The following is a 24862-nucleotide window of genomic DNA, read 5'->3' on the forward strand; positions in this document are numbered from 1 at the left end:
AACCTCTACATGTAAGGAAATATAGTCATCAGAAAGTGAAACTTTTTTTTGAAAAAAAATGTTTTTTATATCTAATAACAATTGAAATGATTGAAACTAACTTTCTTTTTTAAAAAATCTTTTTAAAAAAAAAAAAGTATAGACTCAATTCTGTTTCTCATTTGAAAGCTCTCAGGACTGGGAAATTCAATAGCTGGTAATTAAATCTGATCAGACTTCAAGCTTTATGCACCAAGATTCATGAGACTATATTAATAACAAGATGTTTGCATATGCTCTTGTCAAAAATACAATTAGGAATCTAAAACTAAAACTTTTTCACACAATTACCATCTGGTTATTTCCTGTGTTGGCATTAACTGTCAGGATGGGTTTTATAATCTGATTGCAGCTATACATATTTTTTAAATGTCACTAGTATATTTCTGACCTCTCCAAGACCTTTGATATTTTTAGGCATTTCTAATTGCCTACAATTGGACTTTAAAGGATCATCTTTTGGCAAAGAACCACAAGATTTAGGTACTGGTCTTTGGCAGGGTCAGAGATTGAGTTTTTTCATAGGACAAAGCAAATTTAACAGTAAGATTGCGTCTACTTTAAAAGAGATTTTTGTTTGATGGCCTATCATATATGTTGAAGGGGTGTGTGTGTGTGTGTGTATACATATATATTCTCATGTATTTATATGAAAATTTTAGAGTGGTCTACTATGTATGTATACACATGAGAATTTTAGAATGATCTGTATGTGTGTGTATTGCATATATATAGGCAGCTAGGTGGTATAGGTATAGAGAACTAGACTTGGTATCAGAAAGACCTGAGTTCAAATCCAGTCTCAGAAACTTCCTAGGTGTGTGATCTTGGGCAAGTCCTTTAACTTCTGTTTGCCACTGGAGAAGGAAATAGCAAACTGCTCCAGTATCTTTGCCAGGAAAACTCATCGGGCAGAGATCCAGGAGGTCATGAAGAGTCAGACATGATGGAACCAAGTGAACAGCAACAATTTATACAGAATTCTACATATATGTGTATATGTATTTATTTATGTACATATACATAAAAATGCAGCTCAGTCCAGATCATTTTAAGATTCTCCTTCTTCCTGCTGAATTATTCATATTAAATCCTTTCATTTGGAATACTTAAAGTAGAACGATCCTTGAAAGGTCAAATGGTCCATCTCTACTTAGCCCAAATAGTGTCAACTTTCAATTATCCACATTAGTAGAGTTGAATCTTAATTTGGTTCATTCTGAATGGCAAATAATCTGGAAAAGTGTTTCATTTGTAATACATTATAAGATATTTTGGGCAGGAGATTTGCCTTCCTAATTATGTTTTGCTTTTACTGATATTAAAACTAATTTGAATTCTCTGAGCAGACTTTTCTTGGTAATATAAGATGATGGTGGTTGCGCTGGTCTGATGAGGAAGGGAAAAAACTCTCCGTCCAGGGGGCAGGGAAGCTATATGGCTCTGTACCACCATCTTCTCCTGCAAAGAGTTTCTACATTACTTCCCATGAGCCTTCCCCAAATGGTTTTGTTACTTTGTCATTATATCAGTCAATGGCATTGATGATCTTTATTAGCAGCACTCCACTCTCCACTCTAGTACAGTGGTTTTAGGTTAAAGAAGAAATAAATGGATAAATGAATGGGAGTCAGAGATGTCAGTCTGAAACCCAGTTTCACTGCTCACTACCTGGGTGACATGGGCAAGTCACTTCACCTCAAATGGCCCTTGGTTTCCTGAATCTGTAAACTGGGGAGTTGAGTGAGATGATCTCTCTCTCTCTCTCTCTCTCTCTCTCTCTCTCTCTCTCTCTCTCTCTCTCTCTTTCTCTCTCTCTCTTTAAAACTCTAACCTTCTGTCTTAGGATCAATACTATGTACTGGCTCCAAGGCAAAAGAGTGGTAAGGGCTGGGCAATTGGGATTCAGTGACTTGCCCAGGGTCACCCAGTTATAGTATCTGAGGATACATTTGAACCCAGGACCTCCTCTCTCTAGACCTGGCTTTCAATCCACTGAGCTACCTAGTTTTCCTTGAGAGGATCTCTTAAAATAGATCTACCTCCTACGATCCTACAAGAAGTCATGGCTAATTACTTCAGCAAAAACTAAATAGACTGCTTCTTTCTTGAAGTGAATGAGAGCCCCAAAGAAGGTTGACCGTCAACTATAAAGCCTTCTTTAAAAGTAGAATAAAATAAAATAAAATAAAGGGACCCTTTTACCAAGAGCACTTCATGTTCTGATAATGCAGAGAAGGGAAAACCCTTTTTTTTTTTATTTTAAACCCTTACCTTCCGTCTTGGAGTCAATACTGTGTACTGGCTCCAAGGCAGAAGAGTGGTAAAGGGAGGCAATGGGGGTCAAGTGACTTGTCCACGGTCACACAGCTGGGAAGTGTCTGAGGTCAAATTTGAACTCAGGATCTCCTGTCTCTAGGCCTGGCTCTCAGTCCACTAAGCTATCCAGCTGCCCCCAGAGAAGGGAAATATCTATGTTTCTATTTAGTTTTAAATTGATAAAGTGAATCCATTTTGACAGTTTTTTATTCTCATGGAACTTCGCTGCCATTTTGTAAATGGATAAGTGAAATGAATTATTTAATTGAACATTTATTTAGTGCCTACTATGTGGTAAGTCACTGTGCTAAGTATAGCTATGCACACACACACAAATGAAACTGGTCCTTTCCTTAAATAGTTTACATTCTACTGGGCTTATAGTCTCTGTCTTTCACCTTATTAGAGTGGTGCTACTCAGTTTAATTCACTTTAAATACGCAGTGGACACTGCAGGACTCATATCCAGTTTCTAAACAATTATTCTATAAATGTTATTAAGTAATAAATCTAATAAAAACTCATTCATAGCTCTATGCAAACTTTTTCTGTGTATCTAATTCTGTCCTCTTTATTACCAGTTTTTTATATATTAAAAAAAAAACACGTAAGCATTATGAAACCCCACGTTATAAATTTATTTGATTTGACTAAAGTAGTTTTTAATCCTACAGTTTTATTCCCTCCACTTGTCAAGAATGATGCATGTTTACTGTCTTCCTCTTAATAAGTAACCGAAAGAATTATAGCTATGATAAATATGCCTAGCCAAAATGATGAGTAAAAGCTCTCAAGCACCTTCATGCCCAGCTGAGTCCTGGAATGAACAGAAGCTCTAGTCACAAGATGAGAAATCCCTTTTTCCTCCATCACATTCACAAATTGAAGCCTGTAAGATGCGCAGAGGCTGAATCTCTCTGAGTCCCACCAAACAAGGAACATAAATGGGCAGAGAAGAGAATTTCCCATTGATCCATTTGTTTATTTAGAATCCAGAGAGTTTCTTTTCATGGCAAAAAAAAAAAAAAAAATGGACTAGATGGTGTTCTTTCCATTCACTTCAAGATGAATGTGTTAGATTTCCTATGATGTGGAGGATACTGTTAGGAACTAAGGGGGGATATAAGTCATAGTTTACAGCTTCAGAATACTTTACATGTATCTCATTTGATCTTCACAACAACGCTGTTAGGTAAAGAGTAACTACGTTGGGGCAACTAGATAGCACAGTGGATAGAGCATCAGACCTGGAATTGGAAAAACCTGGGTTCAAATGTGGCCTCAAATACTTCCTTGCTGTGTGACCCTGGGTCAGTCACTTAACACCCTTTGTTTTTCTTGCCTTCTAGTTATCTGGACAGAAATTAAGCCCCCCCACCCCAATCTTGTTGCACATTTTTGAACTAAATAACTCAGCAACTGAACATTAAAAAGAGGCTATTTAGCAACAAGTAAAAATGGATTTTCCATCACCAGGGTCCCAGCCACAGAGACACAAAAGAGAGCCTGGAGGATTTTTAAACTCAAGGTTAATATCTAGTTGACACTAAAACAATACCCTTCCAGAATGAACTGAAAACAGTGTGCTGCAGCTGCGTGTCATCCCTTCAAATGAGCAATTAGGGATGTTTGTTTTTTCCACATGCATGCATGACAGAGTGAGAAGCGACTGGGAAATGGCTTTGGAGCCTCTTTTTCCCTGGTCTGGAAAGAAGGATAAAAAGTCTTTGTTTCTGCTTCAGCAAATCATACAGGGCAGCAAATGGGTACCCAGAGGTCTCCTTCTGCTGACAAACAACACGGCGAGCCCGTCTCTCTTCAGAGGTCAGCCTGACCACGTCTACACAGGGATCTACATCGTACAGTTTAAAGCACTAGCTGAGGGTGGGAACACAAGAGAGAAAAAGCCAATTGGGCCATTCGCTGGACTGAGACTGCTTCATATTTAGGACAAATAGGATCAAATGGAGAAAAGTCTGTACCATTGAAAAAAATAAAAATAAAAATCTTTGTGTTCATGGTTTTGTTTTGTTGTTTGGTTTTTTTTTTCTACCCATGAATACACAAATACAATTCAAAACTATGCCTTCAAGGTAACTGGGATTCTATTCAACTGCAATTCTATTTCTGAAAGTAGATTATGGTAAGAAAAATAACTTCTAAGATCTAGAGTGTTTTTCAGTTTACAAATTGTTTCCAACAAATAAAATCAACCAACAAAAAAATCAAGATTTTTCTTTTTAAAGCCCTTATTTTTCACCTTAGTAACAACTCTAAGACAGAAGAATAAGGATCAGGCAAATGGGATTATGTGATTTACCCAAGGTCACTTAGGAAGTATCTGATGACAGTTTCGAACCCAGGACCTCCCATCTCCTGGCCTGGCACTCTATCCACTGAGCCACCCAGCTGCCTCTACTGAAAGGAAATTTGAGAAAGATAACTTCCAGATGGGAAGAACAAGGGAGGGCATAATTATGATAGAGGTGGCATCTGAGCTGAGCCTTGAAGAAAGTTAAGAATTTCACTGGCAGATTGGGAGAGAGTTAAATTCCAGGTATGGGTGGAAAAGTCTACACAAATGCCCAGAAGCAACAGAAATGCAAAGCCAGGTCTTGGAAAAGCCAACAATCCAATTTGGCTGGAATTCAATGCATAAGAAGGTATTCTGTGGGTCTGTATGCAGAAAACCATAGTTTTCAAACCACTACTTGGTGTATTTCTCTTTAATAATCAGTCAGCTGACTGAAACAGTATTTACCAAAAAAAACAACATAGGGATGATAGCTATAAAATATTCCCTCTCAGATGGGGCGAAATTAGGGCACTTATACCCTGTTGGTGGAGCTGTGAACTGATACAACCATTCTGCAGAGCAATATAGAACCAAGCTCAAAGGGCCATTAAACTGTGTACATCCCTTGACCCAGCAATATCCCTACTGGGTGTGTAATCCTAAAGAGAGCAGAGATAGGGAAAAAAGGCCTACCTGCTCCAAAATATTTTTAGCAGCTCTTTTTCATGACAAAGAATTAGAAACAGAGGGGTGGTCCATCCCTTGGGGATTGGATGAACAAATTGTGGTGTATGTTGGAATATTATCATGCCATAAAGAATGACAAGCAAGATGAGTTCAGAAAACCCTGGAAAGACTTGAATGAATTGATGCAAAGCGAAATGAGCAGAACCAGGAGAACAATGGATGTAAATAAGAGAAATATGATGGTCATGTCTTAGCTGTGTGACTCTGGGCAAGTCACTTAACCCCATTTGCCCAGTCCTTACTGCTCTTCTGCCTTGAAGCCAATACACAGTATCGATTCTAAGACCTAAAGTAAGTCTAAAAAAATACATACATAAATATACAGATATATTATGATCCACTGTGAAGGACTAAATCATTATCAGTAAAGCAAAAGGACAAAAGGAGCCAAAGAAGGAGTGGCTGACAGTTGATGACAGTTGAAACCACAGAAAATTCTGGGAGATTCTCCAGAGGGAGAGAGAGGAGAAGGTCTTCCTGCAGAGGCCTGGGAGGAGAGAGGAGAAAGTCATCCCAGCTCAGATCCAGTCCTGAGGGCTTCCTGAGGATCTTTCTTTGGACGCTGAAACCCTGATTTCCTGGTCAAATATTCCATCACATCTCACCCAGCAAGACTTCAATCATAGAGTTAGCTAAGTGTTTGGACTCCACTTTGAGAGCGATCTCTTAGACTCCTCCCATTACCCAACCTTGCAGAGAGACCCTCTTTCAGTCAAAACTTACAATTATAGAAAAGGATAGAAACAGAAACAGAAGGAGAAGGGGCTCATGATGAAAAATGCTATCCTCAGCTGAAAAATGAACTGTTGGAGTCTGGATACAGATCAATGAGTGCCATCTTCCACCATGTTTCCTTCATGAGATTTCCTTTGTATGTGTGATATATGTCTTCTATCATGACGTGAGCAACATAGAAATATGTAGTACATGAAAGTACTGGCATAACCTATATATCAGATGACAGATGATTTACCATCTTGGGTGGGAGCGGGGAGGGAGAGAATCTGAATTCTGAAATGTTAAAAAACAATTGTCAAAAATGGTTTTTATATGTCACTGAAAAAATTAATAATAAAAATTTAAAAACTAAACTTGAGATGCACACAGAGTGAGCAAACACTTGGGGGACATCAGCAGAGAGATAAGCAAGTAGGGAACCCACATGGTCATGGCAAGTCCCATCTCTGATGTTATGGACCCCCAGTGTTCTTTCTCACAGCATCCTCCTCCTCTGATGGGTTTCTCCCTGATGGTGCAAGATGCCATGGATGATGGGGGTCAAGTTGGGGGAAAGAATAGAGAAATCTCTTCCTTTCTACGAAGTGAGGTATGATTCTCTCTCTCTTTTTTTTCCTTAAAAAATCCCTTACCTTCTATCTTTTAATCAATATGTGTATTGGTTCCAAGGCAGAAGAGTGGTAAAGACTGGGCAATGGGGATTAAGTGACTCAGTCAGGGTCACACAACTAGGAGGCATCTGAGATCATATTTGAACCCAGGACCTCTTGCCTCTCAATCCACTGAGCCACATAGCTGCCCCCTGATTCCCTCCTTAAGAGCTACAATTTTCAATAGCTAGCTCTCTTCTCCAGTACCTATGAGGGTCCCAAACTCTTCTGCTTCAATTGACTCCCTAGAAAGTCTTGTTTTTTCAAGAGGCCAACGAGGGTCTGGCTGATCCTTCAGCTAGTTGGTGGCTAACACCCTACAATTCCATCAAATCTGATCAAACTAATTTATTGCTCCTAACTTCTTTGTCTCTGGGAACTGCCCCTTAAATTCTCTGATTTCTCCAGCACCTCCTTGTCTCTTTCAACTGTCCCTTACAGTCTGCAATGTCACCGTGTGGAGGTCGGTGTGCATATGTCATGATTCTACTGATCAGTCCCTCCTCTCTGCATCCATCATTTCTCAGAGATCCCCAGGAGTGGTTCTATGAGGTCTTAGGCAGGTTTTTTTCCAGTGCCCAAGGATAAAGCTCATCCTAGGAGACTTGGTACTATTTAAAGCAACCAGGTTCTTTTCTCACTCTTCCTTTACCTGCCTTGAATTATATAAATGAAATAATTAATTCATGCCTGGGAATTCAAATCCTCTTTCTCACATCTGTTCTATCCTTCACCTGGATGTTCTAATAAATCACACATATTCGGATAAATAGAGCACTCCTTCCCCGATGAGACACAGTTTATGCCAAAACTACAGATTGGTTGGCTTTATATTTCCTGCTCTCCTTCCTCTATTCGTGCTACTCATATGAATATTAATTTTTTACATAGCCTGATTCATCTTCATGAGAAACAATTTTAGTCATAATTCACAAACATAAGTGGAAATTTTAAGAGACAGAAAAAACACTTTTCAACCCTTGAAAGGGGAAAAAAAAAACCTCAGGTATTCTTGTTTCCCGAATCATCTTTGTTGCTTAATCTCACAATTTACTATAAATGGTTCAATATTTATTAAAATCTTCAATTTCTTTTCAGCATTAAATCAAAGAGTAGCATCCATTTGCTATTTCCTTTATTGGAAAAATGTTTTTCTTTTAATAGCATGGAACCAGAAGTAAGGAAACCAGACTCTAACTAGGGTTATGGCTTTAGGAAGGCTATTAACCTAAAGGAGACTCATTTCCTTAAATATGAAACAAAGGAGTTGGACCAGATTTATATCCTATGAGATCCTATAATATCCTATGACGATGTCTCAAAAGGATCATCCCCATGTTTAAAACCAAGCATCTCTCTCTTTTTAAAATCAAGAATTAACAGTTTTCTGCAATGTACTTACAGGAATAAAATAATATGTTGGAAACCTTTCAACAGTAGAACGGAATACATAGTTCCTGTAAAACAAAAATGCTACATGTCCATTTATAAAGCTAATTTTCTTTTATCCAACATTTTATTAATTCTTGTCTCTTGAAAAATATTTGAGTTACTTCATAATATTATAATAATGGCTAAAGGAATATTATGCTTGACAGAAATGAAAATGTTAAAGAGTTTTTAGAGGGGAATTAAATAAATCAAATAATTATTTTAATAATAACAAATAATAATTACCTGGCAAGGAATTTGGGAACTGGTGCTGGACCAATATTATATTGCCCTGGTGCAATATCAATTGTCTGCAAGATAAGAACATGAATTAATAACACTCTAATACTAATATAATTATAAAAAATGAGATATCATAACATATAATAATAATAGAGTAACCCAGGTCTTAAAGTCATTTTATTATGTCATTTATAATCTTTTATCTCAAGATCATAATTCTCATATAATTTGATTTTCTATTTCAGCAGTTTAAGAAAGATGTTTGATTTTTCGAACCACATTTTCTAATCCATTTTCTAGATTACTATATCTAAATAATTTTCAAAGATATCTAAAATATTCCCATGTCATCAATTATCTATGAGTTTATCACTATGGGATCTCTACCAATTCCTATCACAAAGCCTATGAAGAACAGCAAAAAAACCTCTTCATCTGAGGCTGAGAAAAGTTAAGCGATTTAGCCAATGTCACTTGCTAGAGGTGGAACCTGAATGCAATTCTTCCCGGTTCAAAGTCTCAAATTCTATCCACTACAACATACTTCCTCTTTATGGTTGTAAAATTGAAGTCTACCTCATTTTATGAAGTCATTGGGTCCTTGAGAATCATAAAAGAAAGATATAAATTAAATTATTGGAAAATGAACCATTCTTTACGTGTACTTAAGGAATTATTACTAAAGAGATTCTATGGTGAATTATCTTCTAATGTTAAAAATTATCCCCTAAGGCATTTCTCTCTCTAAATCAGATTTTCAAATATATTACCTTTTAAAGTAGAACATATCTCCAGGTCTGCTAGCATTGTCCATATTCAATCGCACTGTTCTTTTTTAACTCTTATCTTCTGTCTTAGAATCAATATTATGTATTGGTTTTAAGGCAGAAGCATGATAAGAGCTAAGCAACGGGGGTTAATGGGAGTCACAGAGCCAGGAAATATCTGAGTTCAAATTTTGAACCCAGGACCTCTCTGTCTCTAGTCCTCTCCATCCACTGAGCTACCTACTTCTCCCCACAACTGCACTATTTCTAGTCACCACTTAGATGTTCCTTATAGGCATTTCTGCCCCATAGGCAGATTTTTGCAATGGCAATGATGATCAGAATAAATATGAAATAATTGTAAAAGGTCCAGCTGCACCATCGCACCAGCTCGGTGTTTTTTGGATATTACAATCTCCAAAAATACATCGGTTTGGGCTATAACTTAAAGGAGAAACACTGAGCCCTTAAGAGAAGGCAGTTATTTATTCCCATACCCTCAGCAGTCAAGATTAGACTTTTGCAATGAAGCATCCTGGAAATGCCCTGAAATATGGGCCAGGGCTTTAGGCCACCTCTGCCAACTGGTCGCCTCTCTTTCTTTTTCATGGTGCATTGAATGGCCCAAAGTCTCACCAGAAAGGCCATCACCCAATGCATGTTTGGTGTGTGTGACTATGTAATTTAACTTTCTGCTTTGGAGTGGGATTTTCCATGGCAGGGTTTCTCTAGCAGAATTCTCCCTATCACAATTAGGCTTCCTTAGCCCAAGAATGATGCAAAACTGGGCAGCACAGACCACAGAAGTGCTCTGTGTCTCGGCTAATTAATGTTTCTAATCAGGTTTTACAGGCAGATACCCAGAGGTCTTGCCATCACTGGGTATCATAAATAAAGCATAGCAGAATTGGTTATTAACCTAGATAATTAATGAAGTAATGTTAATTGTGTTCACAGACCTCAGGGTCAATCATTTCTTCTAAAATCACCTTGGATTTATGGGAATATAGGCGAGCCCTTTGGAATAACTATATCTCTCTGTCCCCTACTCATTGCAGGAAAGGTACAGAGATAAATGCCATCCCTGTCCTCAAGGAGCTGACAATCTAGTAATCAAAGGACCACTCAGTGAGTGTTTGATAAGCACCTCCTAGGTGCCAGGCACTGTGCTAGGCTCTAGGGATACACATATAAAGAATCCTTGAACCTTGGTCTTCCCGTTAGCCACACTGGGCTTTACATGATGAAATGTTAAATATTTTGTATTTGCCATTTGCTTTTACTTGTTGTAAGGGAAATCAAATGGGCATGAAAAATGCAAAACAAAATGGTATGACCCTGGGCAAGTCCCTTAACCCAGACTGTCTACCTTTGCCACTCTTCTGTCTTCAAATTGATACTAAGACAGAAGGAAAGGACTATAGAAAAATCAACAACAACAACAACAACAAAAAACACAACAAAAAATGGCAATCTGAGGCTAAGAGAGCTGCTGTGGAGACTGTTTCCTGTTCCACAGGGAGGCCCAAAAGAAGTAAAAACTGGGTGGAAGAAAGGATTTGGGTTCAGGGAACAAGGAGGCCAATCCCAGGGGTCCACCGAACGTTAGGAAGTCAGTTTAGCGCTCAGCCTTGGCTCCAGCAGAGGAAAGATCACTCAAGCAAACTGTCCCTCGCATGGAAAGATAGTCTGTGTGACTCAAAGAGCTGAGCCCAGATCTGAGCACCGCTGAAGCATAAAATTAAATAAGAAATACTCCTTCAGCAAACTGAAAAAGAGTCTTAATGGCCCTATGGCAATATCTAGAAATTTGAGACAAAAGGCTATTTAACGTACGTGGAAAGATGTAAAGAGTTTAAGCCAAAGGTCCAATAGTTCCATCTTAAACCAAGTGCCACGAACTTGGTCATTACTGAAGTGCCTACGACCAAGAAAAAGCATCTAAGTTTTAGGAAAGTTTAGAAAAGGAGCTTTGCAAGTTTTAGAAAGATTTCAACAACCACTCCAGAAGAAATGCATGAAGCTTGCAGAGAGAGAGGACTCAGACAAAGGAAGAAGGAGGAGTTGCTGAATGATGCTTACGCTGCATCCCACATAGGAACTTGTGAGGCAAAGAGAAGAGCCATTTTTTTATGACCTGGGATTTCCATTATAATACTCGTTATGATATCATCATAATATTTTTTTCGAGGCTGGGGGTCCCTAAATCACCCATTCTGGAAGTGTTGCAGTCCCTCTCCTGCCAATGAGCATGGGAGCTTTGGTCCAGCCTAGCTTGGCTTCCCTGGAGCTGCTCCCACTCCTGGTGGCTCGCCATCTTGGATTTCACCTGGATTTAGACTTAGTGTGAACATTCAAATGGCTTTAGCCCTGCGGTGGCTTAAAAATCCAAATCGAGTGACCTGCCAGTCTCCACCTCCCCAGGAGCAGAGATGAGGGGTGCTCACCACCACGCCTGGCTCGTTGCGTTTGTCATTTGCTTTTTCCCAATTTGTATTTGTGAATAATCACACATTCATGGATCCAGATTCTCCAGTAATTACATAGGATGAACATTTGATTAGATTATGAGCTCTTTGAGGACAGGAATTGTCTTTAAACTCCTTTTTTTTATCCCACTGACATATAGTAGGTTCTCAATAAATGTAATAAATGTAAATAAAATATAATAAATATAAATGTAAATGTATATAAGTATGTATAAGTAAGTAAATATGTAAACAAATATAGATGTAAAAATGTAATAAATATAAATAAATAAAAAATAAATGTAGTGGGTTCCTGACACATAATAGGTTCTGTTGTGAGGGTTTATTTAGCAATTAATTTAGTAATAGTGTTGGACCTAGCAGGAAGGGCTGGAGGATTCCAAGATGGAATGAAGGAGCAGGAAGTGGACTTGTGCTCTGAGAGAGACTCCATTAGTGGTTGGACATAACTGCTGCTAAACCTGGGAGATCTCAGAGTTAGGGAAAAACTGCATCCAGATTCCCTGGGATCCTGAGAGGTGAAGGCTTTCAGCAAGTGGACAAGACCTGCAGAGCTGCACCAAGTGGGAAGTGGTTTGGGATCTGGTGGACAGCATTTCAAACTCACTCTCCCTACCTGGGTACCTTGGATCACCTGGTGGAGTTGGCTCTTGGCATCCTGTGACCATCCTTGGATTACCCTGAGACCCCAAAGCCACCCTCAGACCCTTTAGCTGAGCTGACCAAACCTGGCTGGAACCAGGTTTGAAGGAGCCTCCCTGTGACTCCAGTACTGCTCCTTTGGGCCCTGCTTGGCTTAGGTCAATAGGATAGAGTAGTTAAGTCCTTCCCTGCCCACTATGTTTTCCCCATAGGTTTCAAGTGTAGAAATTCCCTAACCCAATCTTTATTTAGTTTCCCTCAAATAAACTGTATAAACTTTACCTTTGCCTGCTGGTTCCATAGACCCTGGCCTAGGGTGAGCTGGGGGACTGTTGGGTCAACTGCCATTCCTGGGACAGTTAAAAGCTAGGCAGTGAACCCTGGTCTCCCTGTCCTGGTTGGTCCTGTCTCTCCTTTAACCCAGTGTGAACCCACAAACCATTTAGGGTACATTTAAATAATAATAACATCCCTGATGCCTCACCTTTTACAGTTCTCAATAAATGTTTAAATGTAATAAATATAAATGTAAATGTATATAAGTATGTATAAGAAAATAAATAAATATGTAAACAAATATAGATGTAAAAAAATGTAATAAATATAAATAAATAAATAACAAATGTAGTGGGTTCCTGACACATAGTAGGTTCTCAATAAATGTTTATTGACCCTGATCTGAAGTTTAATTGGTCATGGCTAACACTCTTGTGAGGAGCCCCTCCAGCATTAGTTAAGGGGGTCCTCAGTTCACAGAACTCGCTGGGCCTGCCAGAAAAGAAACACCTGATGTAGGGCCCTCAGAGCAGGGACGACACTCAGTAGGACTTGAATGAAAATACAGAAGAATGTATTCAATCATGGTCATCTGTGTTTTTCTAAGGAAAGATGCAGCCCTCGAGGATCTAGGTAGAGATCAGTGGGCCCCAATTTTTATTTGAGTTGTGAGAATCCAGGGCCACCTTCAAAGCCAAAATGAAATATCAAAATAGGGCTTTGGGCAAATTCACTGACCAATCCCTTGAGAAGGAGGCGGTGTGGAGTTGGTGACTGAAGTGTTAGTTAACTTTGGAACTTAGGAAAACCTGATTTCAAATCCTACTATAGAGATGACCTTCATCTCCTTTTAGCCTCAGTTTCATCTTCTCTATAATGGGGATACTAAGAGTACCTACCTCCTTGGGTTGTTGTAAGGATTCAATGAAATAATGTATGAAAAATGTTGCAAACCTTGAAGTACTGTTAAAAATATAACAAGATCCCCATTTGAGTGGAGAGGGATGAGATGTTATTCTTCTTATTTTCATTGGTAAGGAAGATGAGACAGAGAGGCACGGTTGTTTCAGGGTCTCTTCCTGCCCCCATTCCATTGTCCATGCTGGACCACTCAGAATGCCTTTGAGCCCTTCCCTTATTCAAATCTTATCCATCTTCTAAGACTTGGCTTTAGTTCAACCTTATCCATGGAGCACTCTCCAATCCTATCTACTTACACTAAATCCTTCAGTCCTTATTTGTGTGTTAAACTTCCCCTTAAAGACTTAATGATATTTTATTTTATAGTATCACTTTAATGTTTCATATTTGTTTCTCCAGTAAGACGATAAACTCCTTCAAAGAGCCATATCATTCACATATCTATCTATCTGTCTGTCTGTCTGTCTAACTGTCTGGCTGTGTGTCTATCTAGCTATCTGGTATCCTACTCCATGCCTAGCACAGTTTTCTTCTTGGTGCTCAAAGTTGTGAGTGAAGTCTTTGGGGATGAGACCCTGACCCTCCTGAGATAATATCTCAGCAAAAGGCCCGGCACAGGGCAGGTGCTCAATATGTGTTCGTTTGCTCCCTCTGTCGGGCCAGGCATCCTTTCTATCAGATGATGCAGCCCAAGATAATTCTTTAAAAATAAAAGAATAGATCCTGCAGACCCACTTCCATATTGGTCATTGTTGCATGGCACACTCATACAACACCAAAATCCCCAAATAAAACCATAAATAAACTGAAAAAAAAGAAAAAAGATTAGAGGGGACAGCTAGATAACTCAGTGGATTGAGAGCCAGGCCCAAGGACAGAAGATCCTGGGTTCAAATCTGCCCTCAGACACTTCCTAGCTGTGTGACCCTAGGCAAGTCACTTAATCCCTATTGCCTAGCCCTTTCTGCTCTTCTGCCTTTGAACTGATATACAATATTGACTCTAAGATGGAAAGTAAAGGTTTTAGAAATAAATAAAAGAATAGCAAGATATTGTTATGATTAGGCTGATTAATCTGGGTATTTACCAATAGAAATGATTTTGTATGTAAAAATAATTGTTTAAAATAAGAGGGTCTAAGTTGGCTTTAAAAGAACCCAAAATTTCTCTATGCAGTGAACCTTCTGAACTAAAGTCCTTAAGGAGCCAGAATGAAGCCCTCTGTTTATTTCTTTAAACCATACCTTCTGTCTTAGAATCACTACTATGTATTGGTTCCAAGCCAGAAGAACAGTAAGGGCTAGGCCATGGGGGTTATGTGACTTGCCCAAGATCTCTCATCTCTGGGCCTCTTCTATTTATCTGTAAGAGAGCCAGGATCTTCCCATGACCAAAGTGGTCAGTGGAAAGTTTTCTCTTAGCAGGCTTCCCCCAGGGTTGAGGTGAGGAACTGCAAAGGAGATTCATTCTGATTATCCTGTATTGGCAAACAGATACTCATTGCTTAATTCACTTTTTTTTTAAATTTCTTAATCTTATTCTGCTTATTACCTTTTGTTATGAATAATTAGTTCACATTGATTTCTTTATGAATGCCTCTTTCCTTTCTGAATATAAGCCTTCCCACTTCCCTCTTCAGAAAGTCCCCCGCTGAGGAACAAAGTTTAAAAAAGAAAAGAAAGCTTGATTTCTAAAGAACACGATTTCCTTGGAGATGGGACGACGGCTCTCCTAGAAACACTCTCAAAGAGGCTAACAACGAGGCGAGAGCTTTACCTCATCTTTGAGACACAGTTTGTTGGGGGTTTGCCTTGGAGTATCTTTGAAGGAGTAAGAAGCCATCTGCTTTTTGATGAGATCCACAAAGTTTGGAGGCAGGTACTTGGGTATATCGGGCAGCGTCATGTCCCTTTTCGGTTCCACCAAACACATTTTGTTTCTACCTTGGCCTTTAAAATTGTATGTATTGTGCACCGGGTTTGAGAGGGATTCTTGAATAAAGTCTCGTACTGTGTAGGTACCTGGGTTTGGAGTTTCCTGTTGAAAAGCAACATGCATTCTGAGATCATCTTGTGGTCCAGCTTTACCTTTCTTCATTTCTAATGAGTGTTCTACTCCGTGCTATGACCCAAACGCTCTTGCTGCAATGGGACTTGGAGGATGGCTAGAGCAGGATTATTTTATTTCTGAAATACTTGCTACATAAAGCTTTAGCATCACTGGGGCCCAATACACCATCCAACCCCACTGTGACCATCAGGCAGGAGAAGGGACTGGCCATCTGTCCTGGCACTCTTTTGCCTTCCCACCTGCCACCTGTCCAGGGCTAGCCAGCCTCCTGAATGTCTTCCCATTGGAGAGATCATCTACTTATCACTGGAGTGAGGCTTGAGGCAGGATATTCAATAAATATGCCTCTCCCCTCAAAAACCAGCCAAGAAACCACCTCCCTGGCTTCCTTCAAGACAGCTCCAAATCTACCTTCTGGAAAGGGCTCTACCTAGTTTCCCCAGCGGCAAATGAATGTTTTCCCCTCTCAGATTACCTTCTATTTACTGTTTATATATCTTTCATGGGCTTGTTATTTACATTTTGTCTCCATTGGAACATAAAATTGAGGGTTAGAACTGCGTTTTGTCATTATTTGTATGCAAAGAATTTAGCACAGTCCTGGACATATTGTAAATATTTAATAAATACTTATTGGTTAATTTTTTTTAAACCCTTACTTTCTTGTCAAAAGAGTGATAAGGGCTAGGCAATGGGGGTTAAGTGACTTGCCCAGGGTCACACAGCTAGGAAATATCTGAGGCCAGATTTGAACCCAGGAACTCCCATCTCCAAGCCAGGCTCTCCGTCCATTGAGCCACCCAGCTGCCCCTTGCTTATTGGCTAAACCCGTACCTTGACCAGGAGGCAGGGTCAGCAGATTCTCCAACTGCCCTGGACCAAGACTTCTATGTGCCACCTCTCCTTCCCCCTTTCCTCCTCTTGCTCTGGGATTATTATAGTCAACATTATTATTGCTATTGGGACAAGTACAATATTTTCCTATTGCTTAACTCAGCTTCCCTTGGATTCTGAAAGGTAAACTACCTAAGCCCAAGTTTCTGCCCTACACTGTGCCCTCTGATCAACTATTCTGTGGCTGGCAAACTGTCTATCCATCCATCTATCTATCTTATCTATCCATCTGTCTATCTATCTATCTATCTATCTTATCTATCCATCTGTCTATCTCTATCAATCTAATGTATTATATATAATATATGTATATATGCTTATATATTATATTAATATATTAACAATTATTTTATAATTAAATTTAAATTATTAATATTAAATGTTAATAACAAAATAGAATCAATAATATATCATTATATGCTATATATGTAATATATAATTATAGAATAATAGAATATTATATATAAACTATATATTAAATTTGTCCCCTCTCCAGGGGAATGAGGAGAGGAGACCCATGAGTTTTGACCATTTCTATTTATACAGCTGTCTTCACAAGAATAATAAAATGACTGCTCTGATGGAAAGGGTCGTGCCTGGGGGCCCATTTTAAGAAACGTTTGTCCCAGTGGCCTTCTTTATCCCAAGACAGGTAGGGAAAGGGAAGGAAAGGCAGGAAATGTCTTGGCGCTTAAAGGCAATATTCAGGACGGCCAGGGGCTGGTTTTAGAGCCAGAATGACCAACATTCCAACCTCACTTCTACCACTTCCTAGCCATGTAACCATGGACGAGGCATTGATTAAGTTCACTTAAGTCCCAGGTTCTGACCTTTATCAAACAAAATTACAGGTCTTTGATGTACTGGGAACTGATAGCTAAAAGGCTAAAGAGAATCTGAAAAAAAAAAAGTAAAAAAGATCCATATATATAAATAAAAGTGAGGGTAAAATACCCTCTCTCATAAAACATTTCTTGTTGTTTAGTTGTTTTTGACTCTACATGACCCCATTTGGGATTTTCTTGGCAGAAATCCTAGAGTGGTTTGTCATTTCCTTCTTCAGCTCATTTGACAAGATGAGGAAATTAAGGCTAATAAGGTGAAATGACTTGCCCAGAGTCACCCCACTAGTAAGTCTCTGAGGCCAGGTTTGAACTTATGAACAAATCTTGTCTCCAGCCCACCAACCTATCTCCTGTGCCATCTATTTTTGGTTATATCATGGTCTGGAAGCATTGTCATCTTATTATGTTGTATTGCCTTCACACATTTGCTCAATGTCTAGAAGTCAGTCCTAATATTAAAGCATCAACATTCCTTTCCACATAATAAATTCATCAGCAGTTCTTTGTATTTTCTGTCTTTGTATTATTTTTTCTTTAGAGATGATTCCTCTAATCCAGTTGTTGAAAGTTTCCCTTTTTAAAAAATATATAGCAGTTGGGGTTAAATGACTTGCACAGGGACAAGTAGCTAGGAAGTATCTGCGGCCAGATTCCCGATTGCCTTTAAGAATAAAATGAGTACAAAGGAATGTTGCAATCCCCAATTCCTTCAGGCTTTAACTCTTAAAATTGTGTTGCTGTTGGGGGCAGCTGGGTAGCTCAGTGGATTGAGAGCCAGGCCTAGAGACAGGAGGTCCTGGGTTCAAATCCAGCCTTAGACACTTCCCAGCTGTGTGACCCTGGGCAAGTCACTTGACCCCCATTGCCTACCCTTACCAATCTTCCACCTACAAGTCAATACACAGAAGTTAAGGGTTTAAAATTTAAAAAAAAAAAAATTGTGTTGCTGTCTTCTAAGCTCTTTCCTCATTTCCCTTCCTTCTTGACTCCCATTTTATACCCAAATCTGGCTTTCTCCCTGAACTCCACCCCTTCATCCTGGGTCACCACCCACCAAACTTCCAAACCTTCCAGATCGCCTTGAATTCTGGGGAAGGAGGAGTTTAAATGGTTCCATCAAAGGATTTATAAGGAAGAAATGACATAGAAGCCAGTGTGGAGGAGAGGCAGGTTATTCAGGAGAGTGACATGGGAAGGCTTTACTGCTACTGTTTCTGGCATGGCTGGGTCTTCCCTCTCTAGCTACCTGGTGCCCCCTAATACTAAACATCAGGATAAAATTTGTGGGTGTCGCAGCCATTCCTCTAATCTTGCTGATTTGTTTCACTTTTTAGAGTTTTTATTTCAGAACAATTAAAATTATATTTCTAATGCCCATGACTTCGCTAAATTGATGAGTTTATAATATGATTAATGGGTATGCATAATTCTTCCTTTCATACAGTTTCATACAAAAAGATAGGATAAGAGAAAAACTGAATTATACATACTTTCAGTGTTGTCCGCCACCATGTTTCTCTTTGAATCGAGGAGTCTCTTCTTCTCTAGTTATAAAAACAAATTAGTTATATGTATGTACATATAAATTTATTTGGGAGATGATTCTCTCAAGTTATATATAACATAAAATGTACTTATTCATTAAAACAGCCTCCCCAAAGGTACTTTTAACCTTTACGTCAAAACCAAGATGACATAAAATGTTTTTCTTGCAAGAAATATTTGCTCCTACTTTGTTTTTCATTTTCAATTTTTTTTGGTTTTAAATTTTCCATCGATAAAATTTGGATAATTTGCCCAGCCACCGTTTCGCTGGCAAGGACAAAAGGGAATGTTAGATAGGAGTCTGCTTTGGGGTCTTCAGAAGAAAGCTGATGTTTAAACACGAGGTGGTATTAGAATTCTATTTATAGCTCGGATGATGATGATGGGAAATAATGACGGCGTATCGGTCAACAACGAGTTAGTGAATTCCAGACCCAGGGAAGAAAGGTCTAGAGGAGGGATACAAGATGCCCTGTGTGAGGAACACTAGGAAAGCCAGTTTGGATTGGCCTTTGTGAATGTGCAGGAAGGTGGTGCGTTGGGAAAGCTTTTAGATGCCAAACGCTTCTTTCTGGCCTGGATGGACCAGGGAGCCATCGGAGTTTATTGACTAGGAAATGAGGCGTGGCGAGACCCATGCTTTGGGAAACTCTCTTTGGCCACACGGAGGACGGGCTGCTGGGGAGAGGGCTGGGGCACAGAAAAGAGGAGGCTACCAAGAGGGGATGAGGACCAGAACGAGAGGAGCCCGAGATCTGAGACGATGGAGGCAGTAATGATGGGATCTTGCGGTCGATTAGACGCGTGGCATGAGCGAGTCCTCAAGAATGACAAGGCTTGACGGTCAGGATGGGGCAGCCCTGACAGGGAGAGGGAGAGTGGGTGGGAGGATGAGTTTTCTGGGGAAAGATAATGCCTTATGCAAGCCGATTTCGCGATGCCCACGGAACATGCAAGAAACGTCTAACCGGCATTTGGAGACACAGGATGGGAGCTCAGTTAAATATACAGATTTCATAGTCATCCACGTAAGAGATTATAATTAAACCCTTTGGGCCTGATGAGCCCACCCAGAGAGAGCACAGAGGAGGAAGAGGAGGAGGAGGAGGAGGCCAGAAAGGAACCTTGAGTTTGAGGGGCACATAATGACGAGCTAGCCAAGAAGATAGGGAAGGAGATGTCAGGTAGGCAGGAGGAGAACCAAGAGACAGAAGAGGGAGAGACAGTGCTCAGGAGAGCCTGGCCCGTCCCCTCAGACACTACAGAGAGGTTGAGAAGAATTAGGATGGAGAAAAGAGGATCAGGAGGCCAATTAAAATCACTGGTAGACAGAGCCGAGATGGGGAGAGGCAGGAAGCCCCCTCTAGGAAGCCCCCACTAAAACTCCTCAAACTAGAAAACCTGCTGGGACCAAATGCCGGGACAGAAGTCCAAGAAAAAGGCAGAATGGCTTTTATGGCCATAGAATGACAGAGAAGACTGGATGCAGGGGACATCTCTGGCTAAAAGCACTTGCAACCAGGGAAAGGCCATGGCCCAAGGCAAAGGAAGGCCCTCGATCCACTGGGGGCACATCCAGGGGGTGCCAGGTCACAGATCCAGGGTGGAGAGTCGAAGGGCAGCTGCCCCTGTTCTGGGTAGAGAGTGGCCATGAGAAGAGCCAGCCGTGTGGCTGAAACCTGCCCTGGGAGCTGAGCAGGGCCCCCGCTTCGACTTCCAGCCCACACTGAAGAGGAACAAGCGGGGCACGGAACCCACACAAGTTCCCAGCTCAGAGTGGACGTCTTCAGTTGCTTAGACCCAAGGCCAGAAAAGTGCAGTGCTCGGGCCAACGGGACGGTGATGGAGAAGATGCTGCCCTCTGTAAGCTTGCAGGGCTGAAGCCAGAAAGTAAACTGGAGGGGCAGGTAGCCCAATGAACAGTAGTGCCAGGCTTGGGCCTGGGTTCCAGTATATGGCCTCAGACTCTTTCTAGCTATGTGGCCTTGGGCAAGTTTAAACCCAGTTGTCTAGCCCTTCCTGCTCTCCTGCCTTAGAATTCCTACTAAGACAGAAGGTCGGGATTTAAAAGAAAAAAATAAGTAAGCTAGAAAAATGCTCTTTGTGGTTAAACTCCTTGAAAAGGTCTAAAATAGTTGTTTCTATTTTCTCTTCTCCCTCTTCTTCAGCCCTTAAAATCTAGCTTCTAACAGTAACTTCATCATTCCACTGAAATCGCTCCCGAAAGTTGCCATCGATGTGCCAAACTTAACAGTGTTTCTCCTTATCCTCTTCTAGTCCCCGTATGGATTACCCTGTCCTAGGAATACTTTTTCCCCTTGTTTTTGGGACACCATCCCTTCCTGGTTCTCCTCCGACCTGCCTCATGGCTCCTTCTCAGTCTTCTTTACTGGATCTTAATCCAGATCTCGACCCCCAGGTGCCCACAGGCTTCGTCCTAGGCTTTCTTCTCTTCTCCCTTTCTGGCTTCACTTGGGGATCTTATTGACTCCCAGGCGTTTAACAAAGACTGTCTCTATGCTGGTGATCCTCAAAGCTGCCTCTTCTGCCCCGGCCTCTGTTCTGCTCTCCAATCTCGAGACTCCAAATAGCTTCCAGACATCGTTTACTGGACATCCAGGAGACATCTTAAACTCAACGAGTCTCTCATTTAGCTGCCAAAGTGTTTTCTGAAAGTGCGTGTCTGCCCCGTGTCACTCCTCCACTCAAACAACTCCGCCGGCTTTCCATCACCTCCAGGAACAAAAGTAAAATTCTGTTTGGCATTCAAGGTCCTTCACAAGCTAGTCTTTCTTCCTTTCCACTTTACTTCCTAACCTGTAACCTTCCATCCAATGTTGCTGGATGCTTGGCTACTCAACAAACAAGATGCATGACTCATCTCTTGGCCCTGGGCATTTTCTCTGGTTGTTCTCCCATGCATGAAATGCTTTTCTTTCCCATCTTTGCTTCCTGGCTTCTCTGACTTCCTTCAAGTTCAAACTAAAATCTCACCTTCCACAAGAAGCCTTTCCCAGCCTCTGTAATTCTAGTGTCTTCCCTATCTTAATTATTTATTATTTTATTTATTTGCTTACTTATTTATTAATTAAATGAATTAGTAAATTAGTAGCTTACTAATTTACTTGTTTGTACGTATTGGTTTTCTTGTTTTCTCCATCATTAGATTGTGAGCTCCTAGAGGACAGAAAGTATCTTTTTTTTTTTTTTTAAACCTTTACCTTCTGTCTTAGAACCAGTATTGGTTCTAAGGCAGAAAAGCAGTAAGGGTGAGGCAATGAGGCAAGTGACTTGCCCAGGGTCACACAGAGAGGAAGCGTGTGAAGCCAGATTTGAACCTAGGACCTCTCATCTCTAGGTCTGGTTCTCAATCCACTGAGCCACGTAGTTACCTTCCAGAGACTATCTTTTGTCTCTTTTTTTTTTTTTTAAAACCCGTACCTTCCGTCTTGGAGTCATTACCCTGTATTGGCTCCAAGGCAGAAGAGTGGTAAGGGTAGGCAATGGGGGTCAAGTGACTTGCCCAGGGTCACCCAGCTGGGAAGTGTCTGAGGCCGGATTTGAACCTAGGACCTCCCATCTCTAGGTCTGACTCTCAATCCACTGAGCTACCCAGCTGCCCCCTCTTTTTTCTCTTTTTGTAATCCTGGTGCTTACATAGCACCTGACACATAGTAGGCACTTAATATTTACTGATTAACTGACAATGAAGAAACCAAAAAGGAATTCATAAAATCATAAAAAACTTTATGGTGGACTGTTGGACTTGGCATTAGAACACTTGGGGTTCAAATTCTGACTTGTACACCCAGTAGCTGTCCAAGAGATTAATCACTTAATCTGTCTGAGACTTGGTTTCCTAATCCATAAAATAGATAATACCCATGGTTTTTAGATCATAGTTTGTGTGTGTGTCCAATGAGGTAAAGTAATATTGTGTTTTGTGATCCATATTTTGAATCATTATAATTACTACATAAAAATCATTGTTGTCCTTTTTAGATGTGTGGCCAAAAAGAAGTAGGAATTACAAAGGGAAGTAGAGGTAAAGGTAGAGTTGGAGAAAAGATAGTGAAGTTTTAAGAATTATGAGCATCCCCCAAAGAATCACTTCTTTAAATGGTGGACCCATTTCCCTAGTGAACCTAAACTAGCCAATTTCTGAATTAAAAAGCTAGGATTACAACTGAGATCTGGAGTGCCACTCACTAGACCTGGGTATTTTTTTCTCTGTTTTTATGAATTATAACAACATATTGGCATAGCTTAACTATCTGAATTGCCTTATAATTTGAAATATTGATGTTATAATGCTATGCTAACCAGCTTATATATAGAAAAATAAAGAAATGCATTTATTTAGAAAGTAAATTTGGAATTGCAGATTGGGTGGAACAAGGAAGGCACCAGACAATAGAATATGGAAATAGTTATTATTGAACTGACCAATAGATTCATATTCTCCTGGAGGGTCATTTTATTGTACTGGAGCTTTATCCAGTTTTCATTTATTATTATTATTATTTATTATTATTATATAAAAAACTGAATTATTAGTTTTCATCACTTGCCATATTACTAGTTTTTATTCCAACAATAAATTATCATGATATAAATGTCCTATTAGAATGTGTTCATGCTGTAAGTATTATGGGATACAAAGAATAGTTCATATTTTGATAGTAACGTTAGGATGTATAAAGTATTTTCCTTATGATAATACAGCAAAGTAGTTAGTGCATATGTTATCCTCTTCATTTTATAGATGAGGAAATTAAGACTCAGAAAGGTTAAATGGTTTGACCAATAAGAATCAGACAGTACTCAAATCTGAGTCCAGATCCACGGCTCTTTTCACTATATCACAATACTATGAAATAATCTCTTTGGATTTATAAAGTTCTTCCATAGAACCTCAAAGGGCTGTCATGCGAAATATCTCTTTCTATCTAGGTAAAGGAACTAAGGGTCAGATCTATTGATCTTAATGCCCTCTTGTTTGGATTATTGAATTTCTGTGAATATTAGAAAAATACATATAAAATAACTAAATGGTCATTATACTGTAATGTTACTTTTGGGGGATAATTCTTTTTTTATGACTATATATATACATATATATATGCATACACACACACACACACAATGATAAAATAGTAATTGAATTCCAATTAAGAATGAATAATAATTCTAACTTAGTACAGGTCTCTCCTATTGAGTAAAATATTTTGAAATTAATTTACTTTCTAGTAAGACCTTGAAAATTTGAAGCCTAAAATTGGCAATTTATTCAAATCAATGAATAAAATAATGATTCCTTCAACAGTATCATTACTTTCTGGGCCCACCAAATCTTTTATGTAAAAGGACTTTTATGGAACCTTATATAATGTCATATTATTATCCATTGTAATTTTTCACTAACACCTCATTTTACTAGGAGAGGGTGGTTTGTTTTTTTTTTAATCAATGCTTAAAAAAAATCTAATCTAAAATATTTCAGTTAAAATATTTTTCCCCAGAAAACAAAACTACATAAAGACAGAAATTAAACTCCCTAGTCCACAGGTCTTTCATCTAAAGTCCATATGATTATAGATTTCAGAAGATCATCAGAAGGTCAGTGAATTTGGGATAGCAAAAAAAAACACACACACACACACACACACAAAAACTTTTAACAGAAATTTAGCATTTCCTTAATAATAATTATACTTAATTAATTGAGGCAACAATTACCCTGAGAAAGAGTCCATAGGTTTCACCAAACTGCCCAAGAGGTCCATGACATATGAAAAGCTAAGTTATTGACATTTGCCCTTAATATATTAAATTAGAGAGGATAGAAGGTATTGTCATAGAACCATTTTGAAAAACTTTTATAGGTCACAAGAAAGTGTATTTCCAATTATTTTCTTTCTTTCTTTTTTAGTCTCATGACTTTCCAGGT

At 39.5% G+C, this 24862-nt stretch overlaps 1 protein-coding gene across 1 annotated transcript in view; it reads right to left on the bottom strand.

Moving 5' to 3' along the window:
• Window positions 1–19886, bottom strand: part of STPG4 (sperm-tail PG-rich repeat containing 4) — a 54653-nt gene extending 34767 nt beyond the window's left edge. Inside the window, exons 1-5 of the mRNA XM_044659468.1 lie at window positions 19881–19886; window positions 18858–18911; window positions 15335–15595; window positions 8467–8531; window positions 8192–8246 (exon numbers count right to left, since the gene is read on the bottom strand). Coding sequence (XP_044515403.1) covers window positions 8192–8246; window positions 8467–8531; window positions 15335–15595; window positions 18858–18911; window positions 19881–19886 — 441 coding nt within the window. The remainder of the gene's footprint in view (window positions 1–8191; window positions 8247–8466; window positions 8532–15334; window positions 15596–18857; window positions 18912–19880) is intronic.
• Window positions 19887–24862: the final 4976 nt, after the last annotated feature.

Source organism: Gracilinanus agilis, chromosome 2, assembly GCF_016433145.1.
Source record: "Gracilinanus agilis isolate LMUSP501 chromosome 2, AgileGrace, whole genome shotgun sequence".
Lineage (NCBI taxonomy): Eukaryota > Metazoa > Chordata > Mammalia > Didelphimorphia > Didelphidae > Gracilinanus > Gracilinanus agilis.